Below are 26,105 nucleotides of genomic sequence, written 5' to 3'. Positions count from 1 at the left end.
CTTCCCTTCACCATTGGTTTTGTGTGGATTTTCCTTCATTTCACTTAGCACAGCCTTCATTTCACTTAGCACAGCCTTCATTTCTTCTCTTATGGGTTTGCCGTACTCAAGCATATCTGTCAAGCCTGTGAGAATCTTTATCACCAGTGTTTTGAATTCTGCATCCGTTAGGTTGTCTGTCTCCTCATCTGTTAGGCTGGCTATCTCCTTGTTGCTTAGTTCTCCCACCAGAACCTTGATCCATTCCCCATTTTGGGCCATACTTCTCTGTCTCCTCATTCTGACAGACTCTTGTGTTTGTTTGTCTCTGTGTCCCAGGTAGAGTTGTCGCTCCTGTTACATTGTAAGGGGCAGAGCCTTAGGGATTCGTCAGTACGGGGCGACCTGTTTCACCATGTTGTGGCACTGTATATGGAGGAGGGGTTCTAGATGGAACAATGCTGCCTGCCTAGCACTCGCCCCTTTTCCAGGTACCTCTCCCACTTCCATACTGGATTGGCGCCCCTCTAGCTGCTGCCTTGAGTGGGTGGATCTGTGGACATTCTAGGACTGTGGGGACCCTTTAAACAAGTGGACTCTGCTGAGACTGGCAGTTTCTACCTTCACCCCAACCCCCAATGGTTTGGACAGTCAGCAGCAATGAGGCTTGATTTTCCCCAGTGCTGGGACCGTGGGCTGCGAGGTCCAGTGAGGAACTGGGAACGCTCCCCAGGTGTCCCTCCTGATTTTTAAAACGTGTCACTGCGCTTTCTGCTGGCCTGCTGCTGCCGCCACTGGTGCCACCACCACATCACGTCCTCTCCGTCCTGGTTCTGCTCCTCCTACCTGTCTGGATGAGTATTTCTTCTTTATATCTTTGTTTGCTAGACTCCCATGCAGTTTGATATTCTGGAACTTCTGGTTGTTTCTAGTTTTGAGGCAGTTGTATTCCTTCTTATTTTTGGAGGGAGATGCAGCATGTCTGTCTATGCCTCCATCTTGGCCAGAAGTCCTCAAAATAGGTATAATTTTGATTAATTATCAAAAAAAAAAAAAAAGTAGTAATCACCTATTCTTTTTGCTCCAAAGTGACTTTTTAAAAACCTATACTTGCATGTAAGGATTTCTGGTACCAAAAATTAACCAATCAGATACAAATATATGTGATGTGACCAATGAGATGCAACTCTATTATATGACCTATATATTTATGGTTCAAGACAGAACATTCACATGAATGGCTGTTATTGTGTTGGCTGTCATTATTGTTTTTATCTGACAATCTAGGGAAAAGAGGTCAATGCCCCTGACTAAGTAGTCAGGTATTGCATGTTTTAAAAATTCTTGTGGCACACCAGTTAAGAATCTCTGGTTTTGAAGTTTGGTGTAAATATGCAGCCCTAGCCCTCATTAGTGTGGCTCAGTATGCTGGGTGTTGTCCCACAGACTGAAAAGTCATTGGTTTGATTCCCAGTTAGGGCACATGCCTGGGTTGTGGGCTAGGTCCTTGGTTGGGGGCGTACAAGAGGCAACCAATGTTTCTCTCATACATTGATGTTTCTCTCCCTCTTTCTCCCTCCTTTCGCTTCTCTTTAAACATAAATGAATAAAAATCTTTTTAAAAAATGCAGCCCCACCAGTTTGTAACTCTGGAGATAAAATACTTATATCCCCATTGAGCAATCCCTCTCTGAGTTAACTTTCACCCACAAAGGAAGGGAGCAGCTAACCCCTCTATCTTCTCTCCTTATATTGAGCCTGAGCCAACACCACAGCTCTGAAGATCCTTACCTCACACTTGGCTGGCTTTGAATGGCTAGAGCAAGAGTAATCATTTCTTTCCCCAACGAGCTATTATTAATTACTTGATGCCAAGTCCTACACAAATCCATTTAAATGTGTGCAAAAGAATTTTTGCTTTCTTAAAATATATGTATTTATTTACTTATGTGCATATAATTTATATACTTATACAGAAACATATATACATATAATATTTATAAAATAAACTTCAAAGTTGTTTTCTTTACCCTCAAGGTCAGGATCAAACCAGAAGTTTTGAGGGGAAAAAAAAATGCATTATACCTAGAAGGTATACTAGGAGGCATACCTTCTAGTAAACTTAGATCAAAGGAAAAAAGGAACGTAAACTACCAGGAACATTAAGTACAGAGATAAGTGATCCACAATCAGAGGAAAAATTCCTCCAGTCTGGGGGTAAGTACATGTGTAAGGTAAGGGGCAAGGATTACCCAGGATGAAAGAACATTGTCAGCATCTACCTCTTCCTCTGTGAAGCTCAATGAGTCCCCCAGGGAAGCTGTAGTCACCACAGCCACATGCTCACCCTCCTCACGCCCTCACCCAACAAGTCCCCAATGATGCCTATGTGCCAGGCACTGTTCCAAGCATAGAAACACCACAGTGTACTGGAAAAAAACAACAAGATGCCCCCTGCCCCCAGCCCACAGAGCTCAAGTTCTAGAGGGGCATTAGTGAAGGGGGCGGGGGTGAAAGAAAAAAACATTTGCAGATAAGTGGTGACAATATACATGTAATTTACCTAAATCCACGTAATTTACCTAAATCCATAATGTATCAGCTAGGAAGACCGACAGGGACTGCCAGAGACAGGGACAACTTAATGTGTAAGTGTGGATGGGAGGCTCGGTGAGGTGGGACATCAGCAGAGACCAGCAGATGAGGGAGTGAGCCATAGCAGTGCGGGCCTCTACAAGGATAATGTTTCAGGGGAGGGCAAGCTGGAGGCTGGCACAGCTGTGAGGAGAGGGAATCAGGGACAACTCACACAGGATACAGCACTGGCTCCTTTGATGTAATCTGTTTTGTTATCCATGTGCCATATTGAACTGTAAACACCTGGAGAGCAGGGCCTGTACTGCCATGTTCACATCAGCCTGCCTAGCACCTAGTACAGGGCCTGAATTAAGTTGAGTGGGTGAATGGTTTGCTAAGTAAGGCTGCTGGCAGGTAATATACTGGCTTTAACAATCATCTTTTTTTTTTTTTAACTATCATCTTAAAGCCTTCAACGACAGTTTTTAATTTCATCAATATGTAAAATATTTTCCAAGAAAATACTCAGCTTTAATTTTATAAAAGAAGTCAACAACAAAACAGGATTTGCATTACTATATGTAAATGAGTACATATATTCATACACACACATATATTCATATATATTCATTTTCTAGAACACTTTGCTAGAACACAGTCACTCCCCAAATTTTTTTAAATGTATATTTAAATCATATTGGCCAAAAAACAGATAGAGGCAGCATATATACATTACCTGTTTATACAGCTTTAACAACCATAACATATTTTCCAGCTTGTTGGAAGAGAGGACTTTCAAGAAAAATATCTACCACTTAGTGTTGTATTCTAGTAATAATATACAACATTTGAACACATTTAAAAAATTAATGGCCAGCTCATCTTAATGGAAATTATTAAAATAGTGTTAGACCAGGGTTCAACAATCCTTTCATGTAAAGGACCAGATAGCAAATATTTTAGGCTTTATAAGCAACATACAGTCTTTTTCACAGTTTTCCTCACTTTTTGTTTATTTTCGGTGGTGGTGATTGTCTTACAATGCCATAAAAATAAAAAATAAAAAAGTAAAAACCATTCTTACTTCCAAGTCATACATACAGGCCAGTTTGCCCACCCCTGCTTTAAACCATAATAATGGAACACTCAGCCCTGGCTGGTGTGGCTCAGTGGATTGAGTGCCAGCCTGCAAACCAAGGGACCGCCAGTTCGATTCCCAGTCAGGGCACATGTCTGGGTTGTGGGCCAGGTCCCCAGGTGGGGGCATGCAAAAGTCAACCACACATTGATGTTTCTCTCCCTCTCCTTCTCCTTCCCTTCCCCATCTCTAAAAATAAATAAATAAAATTAAAAAAAAAAAAAACATAATGGAACACTTAAGAGTCTCCCAAGTTCCTCACAATTAAACCTAAAGGAGAAATCCCCATACATTTCCAGATTACCTCTTTCAATCTCTCCAGCTCATTTTGGAGGGCCTGTTTGGATATTTCCACTTCAATCACCTGCTGTCGGAGGGTTTCATTTTCATCTTCAGCTTTAGCACGCTTTTCTTCCACAGTTTCAAGTTCATGATGCAATCTGACAGATACGTCTTTGGCTACCTGCAGAGATAGTCATCAGGATTTGATGCTTTCTGTGTGCCAAGGCTACATTCAGACAACTTTTGAGACAGAATCATTGGGTGATAATGGTATTACACCAGAGAGCAAAGACTAAAAACCTTATTTTAAAAGGAGAGTATTAGTTTAAAATGTTATGTCCACATTATGAGGAAGAATACAACTTTCATACAGATTAAAATGCCACTTTGGCCCTGGTCAGCATAGTTCAGTTGGTTGGGCATCCTCTCACAAGGCAAAAGGTCGCTGGTTCAACTCCCAGTCAGGGCACATGCCTGGATTTCATGTTCAGTCCCATGTTGGGGCACTTGTGAGAGGCAACCAATCAATGTTTCTCTCTCACAGCAATGTTTCTCTCCCTCTTTTTCTCCCTACCTTTCCCCCTCTCTAAATAAATAAATAAATAAAATCTATTTTTAAAAAAACTTAAAAACTAACTAACTAAATAAGTAAATAAAATGTCACTTTGGATAGCCCTACTTCCTTATAGGATATTATCAAGAATGTTAATTCTGCTCAAGTACAGATGCTTTAAGTGATGAATTAGAAATAATAATAGTAATAATAATAAAAACAAATATTTCACATGGACAACAATGTGGTGATTGCTAGGGGAGGGGAGCTATAAGGGGACTAAATGGTAATAAAAAAAAACAATAAAGATTAAACTAAAAATCAAATATTTCTGTTCCCTAAGATAATACTAAACTTATCTGCTAAAAAAAAAATAATAATAATAATTCTGTAGTAGATGTTTAATGTAGTCAAGTTTTCAATTGTCTCCTGTGGTAAAATATTTGAATGTTAAAAGCAGTTAAACATTTTTACTTTCTTAAACAAAATGAGAAAGAAATTTTGCAAAAGAAATATAAATCACTCCTATCGCATTGAATGACATTTTGCAAGTGGTTTATAAAGTTGATAGAATTACAAAGATTCTTTCCCTGCTATAATAATGAAAGGCTAAATGAGGTTTCATAAGTACTTCCATAATAAGGAAGACATTATGCATAATTCATCTCTAGATGAATGACTTGATAATCGGTGCATGAGAGAAGTCATGATACCCATGGAGAAAGCAAATAGTTTAAAATCTAGGATTTCTTCACCTCATTCCCACTTCTGTCAATGTTTCTCAAAGATACTTTCAGCAATCACTTATGATCCTAGTTCTCCTTCAGTTAAATCATCACTAGAGTATGTAAGTCTTACTTGGATTATGGTAATTTCAGGTTTTCTATGTCCTAGAAAGTTAAATAACAATAAAAATGTTAAATGCCTATGGTCAACTCTTAAGAGTGGTCTTTGACTATAACTGAATTAATAATCAATAGATTTTTAAAAATACTTCAGATCTTTAGAAGTAGTTTCTGTATAATTTCTGTACAATTACCAAACTAATTGCTAGGTATTAATTATTTTTTATTATAGATCTGTCTATTACTATGATTTCTTTTCTTTCTTTTTTTTAAGTTTGAAGATTCTAGTTCACATGACAGATTTAAATCTTGGGCCATCAAAGCCATATGACTGCACACACCCTATGAACTTTGTTCATAAAATGAACAAAAAATGTTCATGCTGAAATCTGTTGAGAGAAAGAGAGAAACACAAACAGAACATTAGGACCCCATGGAAATGGGGTCTGAAGTCCACATTTTCAGGTCTGTGACCCTATCCATAGCAACTCCTTCTGGGAATGCATGTCCCCTCAGCCCCATTCACCCACCTTTAAATCCTGTTCCAGACTTCGGATAAGCTCGCCATCCACTTGACCAGTCTCTGCCACTTTCAGGCTTTTTTGCTCGGCTTTCCTGAGGCGGTACTGCAGGATTCGGCAGTTTTTATTAGCACGGTCCAGTTCCCGCCGAAGCTCCTGCAGCTGGTAAACATCTTCCTCTAAATAACTGTCCCTCATCTCTTCCATTTCAGCCCGCAGTTCATCCAGCTCATCCTACACAATCCAGATGGAGTAGATTTATAAGCCAAGTACATCAAAAAAAGCATGTCTCCCCTCCACCCTGCTCCATGATACTAAATATTAACTATGTGGACATTAACTCATCGGCTTATGGCCACACCTGTGTGATATGGCACTGAGACCTCTGGAAATTCTTACATAAGAGAATATCACCAGAGGTCTGTTCAAATCTGATGGATCCAGACACTAAAATCCAGCCTGGATTATTCATTTTTGGCTTATCAATACTTATTTTATTTCTAGCATTTCCTTCCATAATCACAATCATGAATGAAATAATTTTGCAGATAATTAAACCTTTAGATTCAAACCAAACATTAACTGTCTCTAAGGCACAAACCATATTCAAAGATGAGTCAGACAGACCCTGCCTTCAAAGCCTAAACTTGAGTGAACTCATAACTGTGAACTGCCCTGAAATTATAGTATACCTGCCAACATCTCTAAAATTCTGTTCCACACTACAAATCTCAGCATTGACTAGATGTCTTGCAATTCTAAAGATAGAACCTTTTGCATTCTTTCAAATACACACAGGTTTTTTTTTCTTTTGTTTTGTTTTTCATTCACTTATCCTTTATATCCCAATTCCATTTTACTTTGCTGGCAATAGGAAAACCCTCTAGATACAGAAAAAACCCAGGCGTTGTCTCTGGCTCCCCTTCTCTATTCCTCCCATTCCACAGCCAATCCAGCGCTGTCAGCTCAACATCAAAATATCTGCAGGTACTCTCTTCCCAAGGACTATGCCCTCCACCCATCTCAAGGGGCAGCTGCATGACAGGTAAATTTATCACATGGGACCCCCTGCTTCCCCCCTCACCCTCTCCTCCTCCATAGTCCATTCCTCCCCAGAGAGTTGTCCTTTAATATGTAACTCAACTTCCTCCCATATGCAAACCCTCCAGAGGCTTCCCACCATACCCAAAAATTCTTCAAAGCCTCCTCCCCCCAGGACCTCTGAGGTGCCCCCTTCTTCTCTGATCCCGCAGGGCAGAGGACTGCTCTAGGCCTTTCACCTGTTATGCCCTCTGCACTGTGCACTCCTCCCAGCACTTTGCAAACTCCTGTCTCATAATTTGGAGGTCACACAATGCATTCACTGATCACTTACTTCACCACCCCCAACCCCAGGGTCTGCTGTCCCTTGCTTGCTCTATTTTCTTCCACCTCTTATTGTCGTCAATTTATCATCTGTAGCCCACACTAAAAGGTAAGCTCCACGAGGGCAGACACTCTGAGTGTCTTGTTCCTCTTTGCATTCACAGCACCCAGAGCAGTGTTAACTCAGAATCTGGGGGATGGGACTCAGTGGAGCACAGCCACTTTCCTGAAAAATGCCTCTGCACATCTATGGCTGGTAGCTAGTTTCTTGGTTATGCAAATGGCTGTGGCTGCTGCCTGGTGAGGGGGAGATGGGAGGAGCTTTGGCTATAGAGAGGTGGCAGAGATCTCAAGGGGCCTGCACGAGATTTCCCGTAGGTGGCCACGACTGGTCACCATTCCTACCCACTGCATCACAGGCCGACTGGTCACCATTCCTACCCACTGCATCTCAGGCCGCGGTTAGGATTTAAACAAAAGGCAGCAGCCATTTTGGTGCTGAGCCACTCGGTGTAAAAGATTGCACAATGACCCCACCAGCCCCCCATGAGGTCTGGTGTGTAGGAAGAGAGCCATGCTGTGGCAGCTAAGCAGCTTTGTAGTTAAGCTGGTCCGCGGTAAGAAGGAAGAAGCAGCTACACTTCTGGCCATGCAGCCTGGGCTAGTAAGAAAGCAGGCATGCTGCTGCTTTGATTGTGCTGCTCACGGGAGGAGACAGATACCGTGTCACTCCCAAGTCGGACTGCACAGCCATTCTCGGCGGTGCAGATAGACTCTTAAGAAGCTACACCATCGTCTCTCGAGACGGACGGCTGCCGACGATGACGACGACGACGATTGTGCTGCTCTAGCTGACTCTGAAGCCACCGAGGACTCGGCCTTGCAGACCCTGACTCTATCTGGACTCTTGGAACTAAGGGCATATGGAGAGGACACTCTCTTGAGATTTGTGCCTTTCCTGGACTATTATAAGGAAGCTGATGACATCATACCCCAGATCCTGAAGGACAGAGCTGACAGATAAGGAATGGGGAACTATTGAGTTTGGGGTTGGCTTAGAGCGTTTTGGGAAGCAAGGGAAGTGCTGGGTCCCGTGGGAGAACAGGGCTCTGAGTAGGAGTGTTCACAGCACCCCCTCCCCTGGTTGGAATATTGTAAATAAAGATTGTTTTCCATTAGGGATTTCTGGACCCAAGGGTAGGTAGGACGATGACCATGTCCAGCTTGAAGCAGCTAGAGGAGCTCGAGACCTTCGCCCATTGTCCTTTATAAGATTATAAAGGGTCTTAGTCTGAGAGGGAGGGATTGTTATTTTTTGTTAAAAAAATTAATTAATTATCTTTAAAAAAAAAACAACAAAGAATAATATATGAAAGGGTGAAGCCAGAGAACTTGTATGTGCAACCCATGGGAATGGAAGGGGGGGTGGCGGAAATTGCTGGGGGAAGGGGTGGTGCTGGGCAGAGGGAAGCAAAGGGGAAAAAATTGGAACAACTGTAACAATATAATCAATAAAATATACTTAAAAAAAAAAAAAGGACTTGTTTTCCTGAACACTAATTGTTGGGTCTTACACCAAGGTGCCACATGAACGAGCCCTCCTTGGCTCAGTAACAGTGTGAGTCCTACAGCAGGCCCTCAGTAAATATTTGTGGAATGAATACACAACAGTGGTCAACACAGAAAAAGACAAAATCATAAAAGACAACCAAAATCAGACAAAACTGCACCTTTGCTTTGTTCCAGTCTCGTAGCCTAATTATAAAATAAAATTTCCCAAGCCCCTAGACATAGCTGCAATATGTGAGATATAAATTCTACTTCAGTCCTGGCCAGGTGGTTTGGTTGGTTGGAGGATGATACCATACACCAAAACATTGCAGGTTCGATTCCAGGTTAGAGCACTATCTACATTACATTGTGGGTTTGATCCTCAGTGGGGGCGCATAGGGAAGGCAACCCATCCATGTTTCTCTCACATCGATGTTTCTCTCTCTCTCTCTCTCTCTCTCTCTCTCTCTCTCTCTCTCTCTCTCTCAAATAAATATATATATCCTTGGGTGAAGATTTCAAAAATTAAATTCTACTGAAGTATTATAAAATATTCTAACAAGGAGCAATTTGGAAGGAAGGAGATTAAGGAAAACATGCTAGGAATTTTCTCGATTTGTTTCATAATTGATGATTTAAATGCCTATAGAATAGTGTACACTCAGTTATTCCCATTTGCTTTGCTTAGTTAATATCGAGGCCCAAGGGGAAAAACAAAACAAACCTCCACAAAACTTCGACCTAAATTGTCAGCCATCCTCCTGCCATTCAGTTTGCTTCTAGATTCTCACTACTCTCACCACTCTTCCTAATCCTGCATTTGTCATTAAAACTTACAATAAAGCACAAGAGCATCCCAATAGCAGAGCTTCAGTCAGATGAGAAATTGAACAGAAATAAACATCTTCAAGAATATTTTTATCCTGCATAAGATTAAGTACGAAAGTGTAACAAATATATTGGGAATCCTGTGGAACAATACAGATTGGCACAAACAGGGTAAAGACAGTTCAACCTCAACTGTATGCAGTGGTCTACTGGAAAGCACAGATGTGCCATCTCATTCCCTCATCCCCAGCCTGTAGATTCTCCTTACTCTGTCCACTACCCTAACCAAGAGAATGGCCTCCATTGAACATACATCAACAGAGTGGACTGGCTAGGCTCTTCAGGGGACTGGAGAACTCAGCTGTTTCACGAAGGTTCTTGCTGATCTTCAGCCAAGAGGTTGTAACTGATGCCAGATCCCCACATTGAGGCTTGAATGATGCAGTGCAGGAGCTGTACCCTTGACCCACCCCATGCTGGAGAAGACCAACTGCAGACCAAAAGCTTTAAATGGACCTCATGTCATTCTTTTGATAAAGAGAGTATCTTCAAAATCAAGGTCAAGTTTCACCCAGGTTCCATCCATGAATATGGTGAATCTGACTTTGAAAGAGCCTAATCTTTCCCCTTGTGTCTGAGGACGGTTGAAAGGTAATTATGTCATTGGATAACTAATAAAAAATAGTTCAATACAAGCAACAGTCAATAAATACATGTATGCATACAAAATATAGTGCCTGTGGCCGGCCATTCTGTTCTTAGAAGGAATTTGCTTGTGATTGCTTTGCCATCTGGAAAGCTTGTCCCTAAAAGTCAAAGTCTTTAATGCCTGTTACTCAGACTAAAGTTAAAGAAGATATAAAATATAACTTGCAAAGCATAAAAATATTCTCTAGTTTTCAGACTTTATAATAGGAGAGCCCTCATCAACCCTAAAGTTAAATGCTGGATATATAATATAGATGCGGAGACAAGTACTACAGGCTCAAACAACTGTTTAAGGGCTGGATGAATCCACACCTCCAAATCACTGAGTAGGCCAGATATAAACGGCTAATATTTGTTGGCATAAATAATTACCAATATTAAATGCACTGAGGCAAAATTAGGGACCATAATTGCATTTGAATCATTGCTTTTATAACTCATATTTTAACGAAATTTGTAGAATGGAAGACATCCTTTATTAAGCACTTTACCTTCATTACTAACCCTATAATAACCCTTTCAGAAACATATTACCCCCATTGCATAGGCAAGGAAACCAAACCCACACTGGTTAACATGTCCAAAGTCCCAGATAATAAATGGAAGCTAGACTGCAAACCCAGGCTGTCTGGTTCCAAGCACACAATCTTTCCAATAAATACTGTATATTATTTGCAACAACCATGACAAATGAAACAATAACAGTCTTTGAACTGTACTTTTAAAAGCCACTGGCAGTGTAAAATAACACAAGCAGGCTAACATTCAGAGCTTGACATTGGCAGTGTACGAGTATGTCCATCATCACAATTGTTCCTCAGAAAAACATTGCAATGTACAGCAAAGATATTAATACTCCTCCTTTTTAAAGGAGGAAATTGAGATTCTAAAAGTTTAAATGGCTTTCCAAAACTATAGTCTGTTTCAGAGATAGGATGAAGCCAGTGTCTCAACTCTTTTCATAGAGCCTTGACAAAAAGCAATTTTCAGGTTCAGTGAAAAAGAAGTTATAAAAGCAAATTATAAACCATGTAAGCTGGCAGCAGACACTTGGAAAGCAAAAACTGTGATTATTCAGATTAGGGTCATGATGGAGAGTGATTTTCAAACTAACTACATTAATTTTCTGACACCATGCTCTAATTTGTATTAAAGAACTGTGAAGATGTCTGCCATTTAAATGTTTAAGAAAACCAAATCAAGCAGAATATGTAATGTTTCTGGCAGATATAGTTTAGACATAGTGAATAAAAGTGAAAAATGCTGGTTGTTTTTTTATACACAGAAATTAATAAGAAAAAAATTGCCCTTAAGAGTTTTATATTGAACCAACATCAGGTCTGTCAGATACTTACATGTTAAGTATCTTACATTGAAATGCCCATCTGCATTTTTAATTAAATATATTTTTCATATTTTGTGTATAAAATGAAATATTGTATTAGTATGAATCTCTTAAACTATTACCTTATGCCCACAATAACAAACTGAGCCTTATTTTACATATCAAATTAGAAGAATAACAAGATACCATGTGTGCACTAGAGAAAACCAAGATTAAAATTAAATGCTTCAGTGAAAACCTCTATGAGGACAGTTTAAGCCGTAAATATAAAATAAAACCCATGGTTTCTTAGTATAACTGATGAAAACTCTATCATACTGATAATTTTATTCAAGTCATAATCTCCTTTAAACAACCTGAAATAAATAACTACTTTTGATTTAATAACCCCACTTTAAATAGACCCAATTTGGACGGAAGGAGGAGTCATCTGGCTATTGTTGCAATAATTTCATCTTCTGGGAGTTTTATATTACAACAGACAGAAATCATTATCTGTTGTAATATAAAAATAATCTACCTCATTTCCCTCTGGACAACGGCAATGTTCTCTGCAGAGTCCCAGCTGTAGCTAAGAAGGTACAGGAGCTGCTACCATTGTTTACCAAGTGACAGTTCACCCAGCAGCTGGTGGGCTGTTTGCCCTGGTCTACATTATTTTGCCACCCAAAATTATTACAGCCCCTCTTTAACAGAGTGAATAAAGAATGGATGTGGAAAGTGGAATGTCAGGGAAGAATGGGAATGCTGTCCACTTTAACCCTTCCAAAGGAACGGGGAAGGAACAAGGGCCAGAAGAGGGAAGGAGTAGCGGAAGCACTTCAGAACTGTTTGGCCTTGTCTTATAGTGTCCCCGTCTTTGGGCCACACTCATCACTTAGAATCCAGGCAGCCATATTTAACAGAACTATTTCAGAGCTTGAAACTCAGGAGATGAGCCCTGGCTGGTGTGATTCAGTGGATTGAGCGTAGGTCGGTGAACCAAAATGTTACTGGTTCAATTCCCAGTCAGGTCACATGCCTGGGTTGCAGGCCAGGTCCCCAGTTGTGGGCGTGCAAAAGGCAACTTGTCAATATTTCTCCCACACATTGACATTTCTCTCCCTCTCTTTCTCCCTTCCTCCCCTCTCTCTAAAAATAAAATCCTCAAGAAAAAAAATTTTTTAAAAGAAAACTCAGGAGACAACCTCAAGTGAGAAATGGAATGGTAAGGTTGGATCAGTGCTGATACACTGCATCCTATAAAACCAAAAGACCTTCCCAGTGTTCTCCCTGAGGAAATCATTCCTCTCAAAGAATTCAATGTTGTTTGTCCTTGTACCTAGCATTGACTTCTTTTGTTTCAACCAAACATAATTCTTATGGAATAACTGAGAAAGCAGAGCAAAAATAAACAGCCCTGCCCCACACCAATCCTTGCCCATCCTACAGGACATCCGCACTTTGGAGTACACTATTTGGGAGCAAGGGTGGGGATGCTGTGAGCGCATCACTAGTAATGTGAAAAGCATTTTCAAAATAGGCCAATAAACTCAGAGTGATTAAATCCTCCTGAAAAGCCCGTGGAAACAGAGAACATAATTAATATGTTCACAATGAAGACTAAGGTTGCCTGATTATCTCAGAGCACTCAAGCAAAACACAGTGGTGGCAAGCAGGCAGGCAGCGGGAAACATACCAGCAACATTTTGTAGAAGTCCTCATCATTAAGAAACCTGCTTGGAATTAATTAATCATTTATTTATTTTAAAAAAAGAAGAAGAATAAAAAATAAATAAATAAATAAACAAGAAACATGCTTGGGTTGGTTTGAGAAAGAAGCAAAGGACTTTCGGTAACTAGCCGAACTCCACTGTTCACCTTAATTTCTGAATACTTCCCAATACATTTGTGTGCACCAGGGGTAAAGGGACAACAAGAGTGCTTTTCTGACAGTGTTTATTATGAAAACGGTTTGAGTGATTTTTGCATTTTTCATCAAGACACTTTGGTGTCCTTTGATGAAGGTAGAAAAAGAATAGAAAGCAGGGTCAGGGACAGCCACATATAACACAACAGAAGTCATGCACTTCTCTGTTGATATTAATGATTTTTAGAAAAATGCAGCAATCTGGCTAAAAACCAAGAGAATTCCACTTGAATTTCTCAATTAATAAAACTTCCTCCTATGGTTCTGCAGGTCTTACTTTTCCACTTTGTTACCCCATGTCATTGTCACTCAGAAAGTGTGACTATCTTGTACAGTGATGATGACAAAACTGACTCGGGAATGAATGTAATACTTAATGTGGTCACATTCCTCCAGAATATAGTGAAATAAAATTTCTGGGCTGAGTCTCTTCTTGTTAGATAACATTTGAACAGAGAGATACTCTATCCAATCGCCAGAGTTCTGGGCAACAGTCCCTAGGAAAGCAGTAGGTCAAGGATGCACTTTTACCTTCCATCCAAAAAAATACTGCTGAACAACAAGAGCAAAAAAAGAGAAGTTCCGATTTATAATATGCATGCTCTAAACACCACATGCAAAGGGCATGCCTACTGTCTCTGCCCCATGAGCCCTTGGATGCTCCCCACCTGACTTTGCATAAGTGGGCAGGCTCACTGACCTTTGGAAAAAGTCTACCAGGATTGCTATGTTTCTTTTCCAAATTGAACTATTGTACTTTAAGCTTCGGAATGACCGAACATGTAACTCACACATATATTTGTGATCATTCTTACACATGTATTTGTGATCGCTTTTTTGGTCTCCTCCTTCAGACCTCCTCCACCCACTTCTCTCTTCTGCTATCAGAGAAAGGCTAGGAGATGGACTCAGTAAACAGTTGGCTGTGATATTTGCTCTACAGGAAATGACAGCTGAACATGTCCCACAAATTAAACATTGCCAGTGGGATTTATATGACCATTTGGAGAGATGTTCACCATAACCCTTTCACCTAAAAAGGAAATAGATACCCTAGGAAAGCTAAACACTGGGAATATTTTGAGCTAACACAACAACTCTAAAGAAAGCAGCGTACTCTGAGAAAAACAGCCTTGCTGTAAAAAGGATACAGCCTGGTATGGTGAAAAGAGCAAAGACTCTGGAGGCAGGGAAAACTGAAGCTGCACCACTTACCAGCTGTAGGACCTTGAGGAAGTAAGTTAAGTTTCCTGGGTCACAGCATCCTTGGCTATGAAATTGGGGTTAAGATAAATATAACAACAACCATACCCTATGATGCTGTGAAGATTCACTGAAATATCAAATATACCAGACCAGACTCCAGGGTCAGACATTTATTCCATTCACTGAGAAACTAGCAAAGGAAAAAAATAAACAAAATAACCAGTTACCCAGGAATGAACACTGAAATGATGTCAGACTGCCTACCTTAAGATCAAAGACGTAACAAGTAACATCTTTTCTTAAAACAAAATTTCTTTTCTTGCTTAGCAGTCATAATTTGGATAAACATCATTTAATCCAAAACACTGTGGGTCAGGGATTATGCTAAAAATTGGGGTTAACAAGATTATCTTTTTCACCCTCAGGGAGTTTGTATTTGTTGAAGATTTACCAAAGTGCTGATAGAATTACTCAACATAGTTGCCCCTTTTTTTCAACACCTTTGAATTTCACCGTTGTCTATTACATAAGAGTAGGTGACAAAAGCAAATGTACTATTTCAAACATCTCACTTCAAGTCCCAATCTGCTCTCTTTTCTCAGGTCTCTTCTCAGCTTCACTGTTACCTCTTTGGACAAGATAAAATAACAACTGGGCTCAGGTGGTCAAAGCAGCACCTGATAAAAGGTTTAGGTTTAGGAACACTCAACAGTTAACTGATTCCAGCTTGGATTGCACACTTCACCACCATTCACCATAAAAGCCCACAGCTTTGGTCCCACTGGCCAGAAACTGGGCCTCATCAAGTAGGTTCAGCATTTGCTGGGAAAACAGTGCAAATCAGATAACCCACTGATATTAGGAGAGCCACTCCAGTGGTTTGGGAGGATATACTCTATATATTACCATCTTAACAGAAGCATGAATATGTATCACTGGAGCTATTTATTAGCTTCAGGATTACAATAAATTCAAAACACTGCCCTCAATATAATTCCCCTTATTTTCTCTCAAATCACCTCACACCTCAATTGTCTTAACCCACCCCACCCCCAACAATGTCTAAGTCCTCCGTTCTGCAGCACCAGCCAGCCCTTCTCCTCAGAGAAAACAAGGACTTAGATTCAGTGCCCCAGAGCTAACAAGACCAAGAGGCCATCGCTCGCAGGCCCTGCCGGAAAACACTCAGAGATAGGGCGGCAGAGGTTGCGATTCCCTAGAAAGTGCTGCGTGTGGAGGATCAAGTGGCCTCTCCTGAAACGGGAAAACCGGCTCATGGACGCTTACAGAGGCCTGAGAAGCAAAACACTGTTGTCCCTCAACCCAGGGACCCCTGAACTTAAGGTGTATCACTGAAACGGTGGGCCCCCTCTACCTCTTTTGTCTGAACGCCCGAGGTTGACACACAGGGCGCCTGACTTTCTGTAATTACAGAGAAGCAGCAGGCGCGGAAGCAGCCTGGACCACGGCACCCTCCGCAGCCGATACATATCCGCAAGTGGCTGGGGCCAGAGCTCCACAACGGGAGGTAACCTGATTCCACAGGTGAGGTGGGCACGCATCTGGGCGGGGCGTGGGGGTCGGTGTGTATCAAAAATGTGATTATAACCACCTCTCCCCCAGCACATCGATAGGCAAATGACATCAGGAGAGAGAAGTAAGATTTCTAGAAAGAAGAAAAGCTAAGTGGGTTGAGAACCTGCCGGACCCACAGGCCTTGTTGCTCCTTCCAGAAGTTTTGGCTTAAGTTCCCAATGCCCAGCGTGTTCGGGGACAGGAAAGTGAAAGGAAGGAGAAAAGCGTTAGTCAGGGCCGCGAAGGCTGGGCTCGCTGGTCCTCGCCAGTAAACCGGACTCTCCGGGGTCGCCTCGGGACACCTGCGGCAGAGACGCCTGCTCACCTTGAGATAGTCATTCTCCGAGCGCAGCTCCTCGATCTCCCGCAGCAGCTCCTCCGCTGCCGCCGGAACCAGCTGGGGATGCTCGCCTGCGCCAGGCTCCTTGAGGGTCCCCGGGACCCCTCGTTCTGGGAGCGCGCGCGCCCCCGCATCCTCCGCCCCGCTGGGCCCCGGGGACCCCGCGGGGACCCCGCCCGGACTGCTCCGACCCCCGAGGAAAGTGCCAGCGGCGGGGGGCGCAGCGAGGAACGCGGGGGGCTCGGGGCTGACTAGGGACGCTCCCCAAGCTGCTGGACTCATCGCGAGGGCTCCTCGCAGCGGTTCCCGGTCGCTAGATCCGGTGCCGGACTCAGCGTCGCTGCCGGCGGCGGGAAGCAGTCGCTGCTCGTCCGACAGGGGTTCGGAAGGGCAGTCCGAGAGGTCCGAGCTGCTGTCCGTGTGGCTGATGCGGGAGCCGGGGGCAGTGGTGCCGGCCGCAGAGGTCACAGCGAGGATCGCCGCGGGAACCGGGGGCCCGACGGCGCGGGCCGGGGGCGCCGCGGAGCAGCGTTTGGTTTTGCGGCCCTTCGCAGCAGGGAGCAGCGGCTCGGAGGACCCAGGCGGCGGCGGTGGCAGCTTTCCAGCCCTGGGCAGCGGCTCGGGGGGCGCCGCGCGAGCCGCCCTTCTGGGGCCCGGAGCGGCCTTGGTACTGCCCGCTGCCCTGGCCCCAGCGCCCAGCGGCGGCTTGTCCCTCGCGCCGGGTGCGCCGCCGCTGCGCCGAGAGAGGCGGCCCGGCGCAGCCAGGGTCCCAGGCAAGGGCGTTGCCTTGCCTGCGAGGCTGGGCGAGCGCGGGGCGGCGGGCGCCGGGGATCGGCCGGCGGGGGGGACGGCAGGGGCCGGGCCGGGAGCCGCGGGCCGGCCTTGCAGGTCCTTGAGGAACGGTCTGGCGGGCGAGGGCGCGCGGTGCAGCCTCCTCCGCTCCGCCAGCGGGTGGAGGTGGTGGTGGCGGTGGTGCTGGCCCGGCGGCTGCGGCTTAGCGTCCGGAGCGCCGCCCGCGGGGCCATTCATCGTCTCCATGGCCGGGACCCGGACCGCAGGCAGCAGTGCGGGCGGCAGACGCTCCGGGTGGCGGCGGCAGCGTGCAGCCTCCCAGCGCGCTGGCTCATCACTGTCCCCCAACCCCGCGCTCCCGCGCCGCTGCCTCCCACCCCGCGCCCTGAGCCCGGATCCCGCGAGTTCGCCGCCGCCTCGCTTTTCCCTTGCTGAGGTCACTGCCGCGGGAGTCCTACGGACACAGCAGCGCGGCGGCTTCCTGCAGCTCGCATCTACCGGACTCTGGGCTCGCCGGTGAGCCGCTGCAGCCTTGCGCACTGCACTGGTCCGGCGGCACTGGAAGTGTGCTCCCTGCTCCCTCGTCCTGCTCCCCCGCCGGCCGGCGGCTTTCCTGGCAGAAAGAAACTGCACGCGTGTTTCCCGGCCTCCCGGCGCCCTGCGACCTGCCGCCGGGTGCGCATGTCCCGCCAGCCTGCGCCCAGGGTGGGGGCAGGAGGGCGGGGCTTCACTCGGCCAGCGCGCCGGCGGCGTCCCCAAGCTCTCACCACCTTGGGGCCCTACTTGCCTTTTGAGCCCCGGAGACAGTGCCCGGTGCTGAGAAGGGACGGCAGGAGGAGAAGTGATGAGGGGAGAGGGAGTGCTGGCACCGGCCACTTGGGGGAAACTGGAAGTCCGGGACGCGTGGGTAGGCTCCTGCGTGGAGTGTGTAATGTCCCCTCAGAGGCCCCTCCATTCAACCCCTTCTTCCCAGGGCCGCTTAGCTCCCTGACCCAGTGTCCTCTCAACGTTGTGCCTGTAGCCTGCACACTCCATTAAGGATTGCTGGTACCCGAGGCAGGTATCGCGTCAAAACAGGCACAGTGCTCCACAGTTGGCACCCTCAGTGGCCTCCGGGGCTCAGAGAAGGAGGAACTGCTGTAGAAATAGGAGACGCAGCTCGCCAAGCTTGGGGTCAGAAAGGGGACTCAAATTTATAGTTCTGGCTGCTAGCCAGACACTTCATAGGCAGTTTTATTTCATCATAACAAGCCCGAATTGGAATTACTGTCTTCTTTAAGGCTGAGAACACAGACACAGGGAAGTGCAGTCGGTGCCTTAGCCAGTCCTTGACTACGTCGGGATTTACACCCAAATCCGTAGAATTCTCAGTCCTACATGTGATCCCCAGAGAACTAGGAGCTTGCATACGGGGTCTGCCACTTGAGAATCTAACGTGAGCCACTGACCTCTTTGGGCTTTCGTTCCCTTCCCTGTATAATTGGTAAATGCTGCCACCTGAGTGTTTGTGGGATTAAATGAGCAAGTATGAGAGAAGACTGTGTAAACTGTAAAGTATTTTTCGTATACCATTAAGCACAGTTTTAGTCCCAGGCGTTGGGTGTTGGGCAATACTCGAATAAGGCCCTCCTTTAATCTAGACTCCACTTTGCTGGGAGGCAAAAGGGCAGGCAATAATTATGAGTCTCTAGGGTGGTCACTTACCCGGCCTGGAGAGGCTGGAGCTTTCCTGGCAGTATGGGTTTGCCTTGTGAAAGTGCCTCAGACTTGCCAGAGTAGGGGCTGCAGGTGAGATGAGCGGGAGGGTGAATGGGACTACATTCTGCTGCGGGGTTTGGACATTATCCCAGAGGTTGGGGGAGCCGTTGGAAGATCCTGAGCATGACTGATCTTATTTGCTTAGAAATATCCCACTGAAGAGAGGGAGGCTGGGAAAGGGAGCGACTAGTGGCTGTAGCAATAAGCACAGATGAGGAACCATAGTAGTAAGGATAAAGAAAAGGGGCAAATTTGTGAAAATAAAATGAAAAAACAGATCTGAAAGCCTATGATCTTAACCACAAAGTACCCTACTTGGCCACCTCCTTCAAAAAATACAGGATAAAGCGATTTTTTAAGAATCCTGTAAGTCCAGAGAACCATCCTCCCTGAAAATATCATGTCTGTTTCTGCCTCAGATCCCTGAGATGCCAGCCACCTCCTGGACTGAGCTCTGAGCACGCTGCAACTTTGCTGCTCTGGCTGCTGTCTCCGTTTTTTGAGTCGTTAATCTGACAATTCTTCTAAAATATAATCTGTACTGAATCTCCTTTGACACAATATTTAATAAGACCACAGCCAAATTTCAGTGAGTGTTGGGGGAGAAAACAGTACCCTGGTGGTGACAACGTTACAGAAAAGCTTGAAAGGTGCCCAGCCACCACGCCATCCTGGCCAGTTTTCCCTTAGAAGGCGCTCTAACGTTCTCCTTCTGGAGACAGCCAGTTAACCAGAAAGTGTTAGCTGTCAGTCCCCAGAGCACCACTGGCTGGAACTCAGGGTCCAGGACCTTCACCTAAAACTTCCGCCAGAGACCCAGAAGTCTCCAACACCCTCACGTTTCTGAGTAATTATGTCCAGGACTCTTACCACAAACTTGCCAACTCCTTAGACCATATGTAACCATGAAAGTCACCTTAAAAATGTTTCAGTCAGTTAGTTTCCCAAAAATATGAGCCAGATGACCATACGATTTGTAGCCAGCTTTCCTTTCCCTTATTTTTTCAATGTTAGTTGAGTTACAAGTAGTATAAAGAGATATATGCTTGCATAATAGATGTTATTTTTGTTGTTGTTGTTCAATCAAGCCTAAAGGCATTAGGGAGTGTACTATTTAAAGGAACCTTGCCATGGCCAGTGTGACTCAGTTGGTTGGAGTGTCATCCCTTAAACTGAAAAGTCTATTCCCAGGGCACATGCAGATTCAGTCCAGGTTGGCGCATGTACAAAAGGCAACCAAACAACATTTTGCTCTCACTTTGATGTTTCTTTTCCTCTCCTTCTGCCTCCCTTCCCCTGTCTCTAAAATCAATGGACATGTCAGTGGCAGAACTTCCAGGCAAGATGGAGGCATAGGTAGATATGCTTTGCCTTCTTGCATAATCATAAGGGGTGAAGACAGGGAGCCACCAAGGTGGAGAGGCTGTACTGTGGTGTCAGAGAGGCAGCAAGGCAGTGGCAGTTATTGGTGAAACAGGTGGTCCCACATTCACATGTAGATAAAAGCTTGGAGGGTCACTTGGAGAGCAATCTCAGCCCCAGGCTAGACAGCACAGCCCAGGGTGCCAGTGCCAGGCAAATAAAGCCTCATAGCTTCAGCTGTGAAAACCAGTAGGGGTTGGGGCAGCAGGAGAAACTGCTTGTCCCTCAGGACAGTTTGTTTACAGCATATGCAAGCCCACCCACTCTGAGAAGCAGCTAGAGGGGCATACGAGAAGTAAGTGAAATGATTGGAAAAGGCGTGAGTGCTAAACAAGTGGCATCGTTCCCTTTCTGAACTCTCTCCCACAAACAGTGCCACAAAGTGGTGAAACGGGTCCCCTGTACTGACATATACCTAAGGCTCTGCCCTTTACAACAAAACAGGTGTGCCTAGACAAGGAGTCAAAGCAGCTATATCTAATACATAGAAACAAACACAGGGAGGCTGCCAAATTGAGGAGACAAAAAAACATGGCCCAAATGAAAGAACAGATCAAAACTCCTGAAAAAGAATTAAGCAAAACAAAGATAGCCAACCTATCAGATGCAGAGTTCAAAACACTGGTGATAAGGATTCTCAGAGAACTCATTGAGTACGACAAATATATAAGGGAAGAAATGAGGGCTACATTAAGTGAAATAAAGAAAAATCCGCAGGGAACCAATAGTGAAGGGAAGGAACCCAGAGTTCAAATCAATGAATTGGAACATAAGAAAGAAAGAAATAGTCAACCAGTACAGAATGAAAAAACAAGAATTCAAAACAGGAGGGGAATAAGGAAACTCTGGGACATCTCCAAAAGTGCTAACATCTGAATCATAGGGTTGCCAGAAGTAGAAGAGAAAGAGCAAGACATTGAAAACTTATTTGAAAAAATAATAAAAGAAAACTTCCCTAATTTGGAAAAGGAAATAAACATACAAGTCCAGGAGGCACAGAGAGTCCCAAACAAGTTGGACCCAAAGAGGACCACACCAAAGTGCATCATAATTAAAATGCCAAAGATTAAAGATAGAGAATCTTAAAAGCAGCAAGACAAAAGCAGAGAGTTACCTACAAAGGAATTCCCATTAGACGGTCAGCTGATTTCTCAAAAGAAACTTTGCAAGCAAGAACAGGCTGGCAAGAAATATTCAAAGTGATGAAAAGCAAGAACCTACAACCAAGATTACTCTATCCAACAAAGCTATCATTTAGAATGGACAAGAAGATAAAGTGCTTCCCCAGACAAGGTAAAGCTAAAGGAGCTCATCATCACCAAGCCCTTACTATATGAAATGTTAAAGGGACTTATTTAAGAAAAATAAAAAGGTCAAAACTATGAACAATAAAATGACAAACTCACAGCTATCAACAAATGAATCTGAAAAAATAAAACAAACTAACTAAACTAAAAACTAGAACAGGAGAAGAACATAGATATAGAGACCATGTGGAGAATGGGAGAAAGGGTTCAGCGATGAAGAAGTATAATTTGGTAGGTACAAAATAGACAAAGGGATGTTAAGAATAGTAAAAGAAATGGAGAAATCATGGACACAGATATGAACTAAGGAGAGGGATCTCTGGAGGGAAGAGGGGTACTGAGTGGAGGTGGGCAAATGGGAAAAAAATTGGGACAACTGTAATAGCATAATCAATACAATATACTAAATAAATAAATAAATAAAATCAATGGGCATGTCTCTTGGAAGAGGATGAGAAAAATAAAATAAAAATAAGGGAGGCTTAAAGTGCATTATCTGGAAACAACAAAATCAGCATGGGTGTGCCTGTTTGGCTCTGTCTGCCCTCAGGCCCAGTTCTTGCCCTTTTATAACTCAGTTCTGAAGAGAAGGGAGCAAACAACACATAAAGATTGGTTTTCCAGGTTTCTGGGTTTGGCCAGTAGGAGGAGATTAGAGTGTCAGGAGATAAGAGTAACAGCGAAGAAGAAACCAGGGTACTTCTTACCTTATTTCTCTGCCCCAAGTAGCCACTTCAGAGGGGCTGGATCTCCTTTATGGAGTGGCTTATTGGGGTTGCCTCTGATAACTTTGCCTCCTCCCTTTGTCTCTCAGTCAAGGGTGGTAGTGGCTTCCTGTGGTTGCAGATCTCATTTTACCATCCCTATTTGGCTCTTGATTCCTCCTCGACCTCTGTAACCAATTCTCTGAATTGCAAGCCCTGTGTCATAAATACTTGCACTATACTCCTAGGTTCTGATCTTCTCATCCTTTTGCAGAGGTCTAAATATTATATAAGCCCAGAGAACTACATGCAGCAGCATTGGTGTAAATATAGGTTCAAATCCTGCCTGTGTCACTTGTACACTGTGTGCCCTTGGATAAGATCATTATTAACATCATTATGATTTAATGTCAGTGAAATAATCTTCAGTACTACTTAAATGTGAACAAACCAATTTTGGAGGGAGAGTTAGAAGTCCAGTCTGTGTCTATACAGTGATATAAAAAGAAAAGAATTTTTTTTTTTTACTTTGACTCATAGAGGAAAAAATATGACTTAGGACCATACTTCCTTTACTGCTCTATACTCACCAGAATTATATGCAGAATCTGTGCACTCTCAAACTTTGACCAAACCTAAGCACATATCTGTTTTCCAGCTCCCCACCCCCTTATTTTAACACAAAATCACATTTAGAATATAAAATCATTCCTGGTTTAAATCATAAGAAATCATCCTCTTTGAAAAAAATGTAAAGAAGATTTTTAACAGAATGGGCAATTTTTTTGGTGCTTCAGCAAAGTTAGGGTTTAAAAGACACAATGAAGTCAAGTGACCCTCCTGAGATTGAAGTTGATGCATCCAACTCTGTGGGCAGGTGGATGCCTCCCAGCTCCTCTTGCAGGGTTACTGCCAAAATGCCATCTGGAACCTAATCAGGCCCATCCTACAAGAACCCACTGACTTGTCCTCATGGCCAGACTGACAGCTGTGTGTGATGGCTGCTGGTGGTGGTGGTGGTGATAATGATGAGGACAGCGTAGGCTCTTTAAACCTTGAACACATTAAAATTACCCCTGAGAGCCTTGGCTGGTGGCTTAGTTGGTTGGAGTATCATCCTGTACACCAAAAGGTTGTGGGTTTGATTCCCAGTCAGGGCACATACCTAGGTTGCAGGTTCAATTCCCAGTCAGAGTGCATACAGGAGGCAACCGATCGATGTTTCTCTCTCACATCTCTCTCTCTCTCTGTCTCTTTCTCTCCTCCTCTCTCCCTCTCTTTCTAAAATCAGTAAACATATCTTTGGGTAAAGATTTGAAAAATAATAAAATAAAATCATCTGGTGAGCCTGTTAAAAATGAAGATTTTTTTTTTTTTTTGATCACTGTGTGGTTGCCTCTCACTCGCACCCCTAACTGGGGACCTGATGTGCAACCTAGTAATGTGCCCTGACAGGGAATCGAACCAGCGACACTTGGCTCGCAGGCCGATGCTCAATCCACTGAGCCACAGCAGCCAGGGCATAAAAATGAAGATTCTATTACCACAACTTTACATAAAAAATAAGAGTAGGTTTACATGGAAAGCAAAAATAGAACAATGAATTTATAGAAGGTTCCACAGCTGAGAGCACTAATGAAATGTTTTCTGATTAATTCAGGAGATCAAACACTGCATAAAATCACACATAAAATATTCTAATTATTATTTCTATGTAAAATTACTGTCAAGCAAATTTTACCATTGAGGATATAGAACAATGTTGGTTCTATGCCTGGTCACAATGATTGTACAGTTACCTTGGACAAAATAGCTCAGTCTTCCTGTGAATGCCATTTTATTATCAACATGGAATTACTCATAGTAAATTATTGGTTACCTCTGTTCATTCTCTAACAAAATATACTCAAATAATATATGTGGATTTTAATAGAAGAATAACTATAATGAAATAAATGTGACAAATGTTAGTTACACTCATTACCGACTATCCTATGGGGCAGATTATTGACAGTTAATCATGTTTTTAAGTGTCCCTCAGTATTATTGCTAAGTCCATTTCCTATTTACCTCTTTAAATATTGCTCACAGCCCTGGCTGGTGTGGCTCAGTGAAATGAGTGCCAGCCTGCAAACCCAAAGGTAACCAGTTCAATTCCCAATCAGGGCACATGCCTGGTTGCATGCCAGGTCCCCAGCTGGGGGTGTGTGAGAGACAGCTGATCGATGTATTTCTCGCACATCGATGTTTCTCTCCCTGTTTTTCTCCCTTCCTTCCCTTCTCTATAAAAGTAACTAAATAAAATCATTTAAAAAAAAAAAAAAAGATTGCCCACAGAGTCTAAGAATTGAGAGCAGGAAGAGGCCTTAGAAAGCATTTGCAGTCCTCTCATTTGTCACCCCCTATTTAGGGACTCCCATGACTGATATCCACAGGCTACTATTCTGAAGCAATCTTCCCTTCTATGATTAGGGTGATTCCATAGTTTCTCATCCAAACCACAGAATATTTGAGAATGAAAGGGCACTGCACTATTAATACTTACATGAGACAACAGACATAAACTGAACCTGGGTGAGCAGATTAATGTACATTCCTCAAGGCAAGACTGTTCCCAAATTGGATCTGATTGGCCCATCTTTATATTCACCTACACTAAGAATACATGGACTCTTCATTTTGTTTAACTCTTCTAAATATAATTGAAATAGAAGACTGTTAAAGAATATCCATAGCCCATCCATCCACTAATTAATTTATATACTCATTCATTTAAAGATTATTTATTGAACACTTTCTAAAATGCTAGGCTATATATAAATATTGGGTATAGCAGGGATGAAAAAACATGGCATCTGGCTTTATGAGACTTATAATCTCATATAGAAATATTATTAGAAGGAAAAAAAGCTGTCTTTGATACCCAGAACTGACCTCCACTATCACCCAGGCCTCCGTGTTCCTAGGATCTGGGCTGGCTCTTAAAGCTGGGCCCTGGCATTCTCCTATTAAATATAAACAGTGTTACAGGACCTCAGCATCAGACAAGGCCACTCTAGGAGTGCAATGGATCAAGACAAAAACAAGATCACTCCATAGTCATGTCTGAATGCAGACAAAACACAAACATTTTCTAAACTACAGAAATGACCAAAAATCCCTCTCTCCCAGCTAATTTGAGTGACTGCTGCTTCTTATCAATTACAGCTTTAGCCTTGATCCAGCTGTCCCTCTTTTTAGATAAGATTTATTAAGATAACCAGTCATAGAATTCTCCCACTTCTTGACAACAATGGATCCACAGTAAAGCCACAGTTCATTGAATGCACCCCCAAATCATCTAACACAAGTCCAAATCCATATCCTTTCTATTTTTTTATTGTTTCTTTTAAAAAAATAT

The 26,105-nt window shown here is 43.5% G+C and overlaps 1 protein-coding gene and 1 pseudogene across 5 annotated transcripts in view; one reads left to right on the top strand and one right to left on the bottom strand.

The window, feature by feature from the left end:
* The window catches only part of MTCL1 (microtubule crosslinking factor 1), a 149,725-nt gene extending 131,542 nt beyond the window's left edge, over window positions 1-18,183 (bottom strand). For all 5 annotated transcript variants that reach the window (XM_090285799.1, XM_090285800.1, XM_090285801.1 and 2 more), the window contains exons 1-3: window positions 16,708-18,183; window positions 5,905-6,129; window positions 3,999-4,157 (exon numbers count right to left, since the gene is read on the bottom strand). In XM_090285799.1, coding sequence (XP_090141925.1) covers window positions 3,999-4,157; window positions 5,905-6,129; window positions 16,708-17,760 — 1,437 coding nt within the window. In that variant the 5' untranslated portion in view covers window positions 17,761-18,183. The remainder of the gene's footprint in view (window positions 1-3,998; window positions 4,158-5,904; window positions 6,130-16,707) is intronic.
* The window catches only part of LOC150002881 (uncharacterized), a 34,901-nt pseudogene continuing 26,554 nt past the window's right edge, over window positions 17,759-26,105 (top strand).

The sequence above is a fragment of the Furipterus horrens genome, unplaced genomic scaffold (genome assembly GCF_987537825.1).
Source record: "Furipterus horrens unplaced genomic scaffold, mFurHor1.1.pri manual_scaffold_8, whole genome shotgun sequence".
NCBI classification, from domain to species: Eukaryota; Metazoa; Chordata; class Mammalia; order Chiroptera; family Furipteridae; genus Furipterus; species Furipterus horrens.
This window is presented reverse-complemented; position numbering and strand designations above follow the sequence as displayed.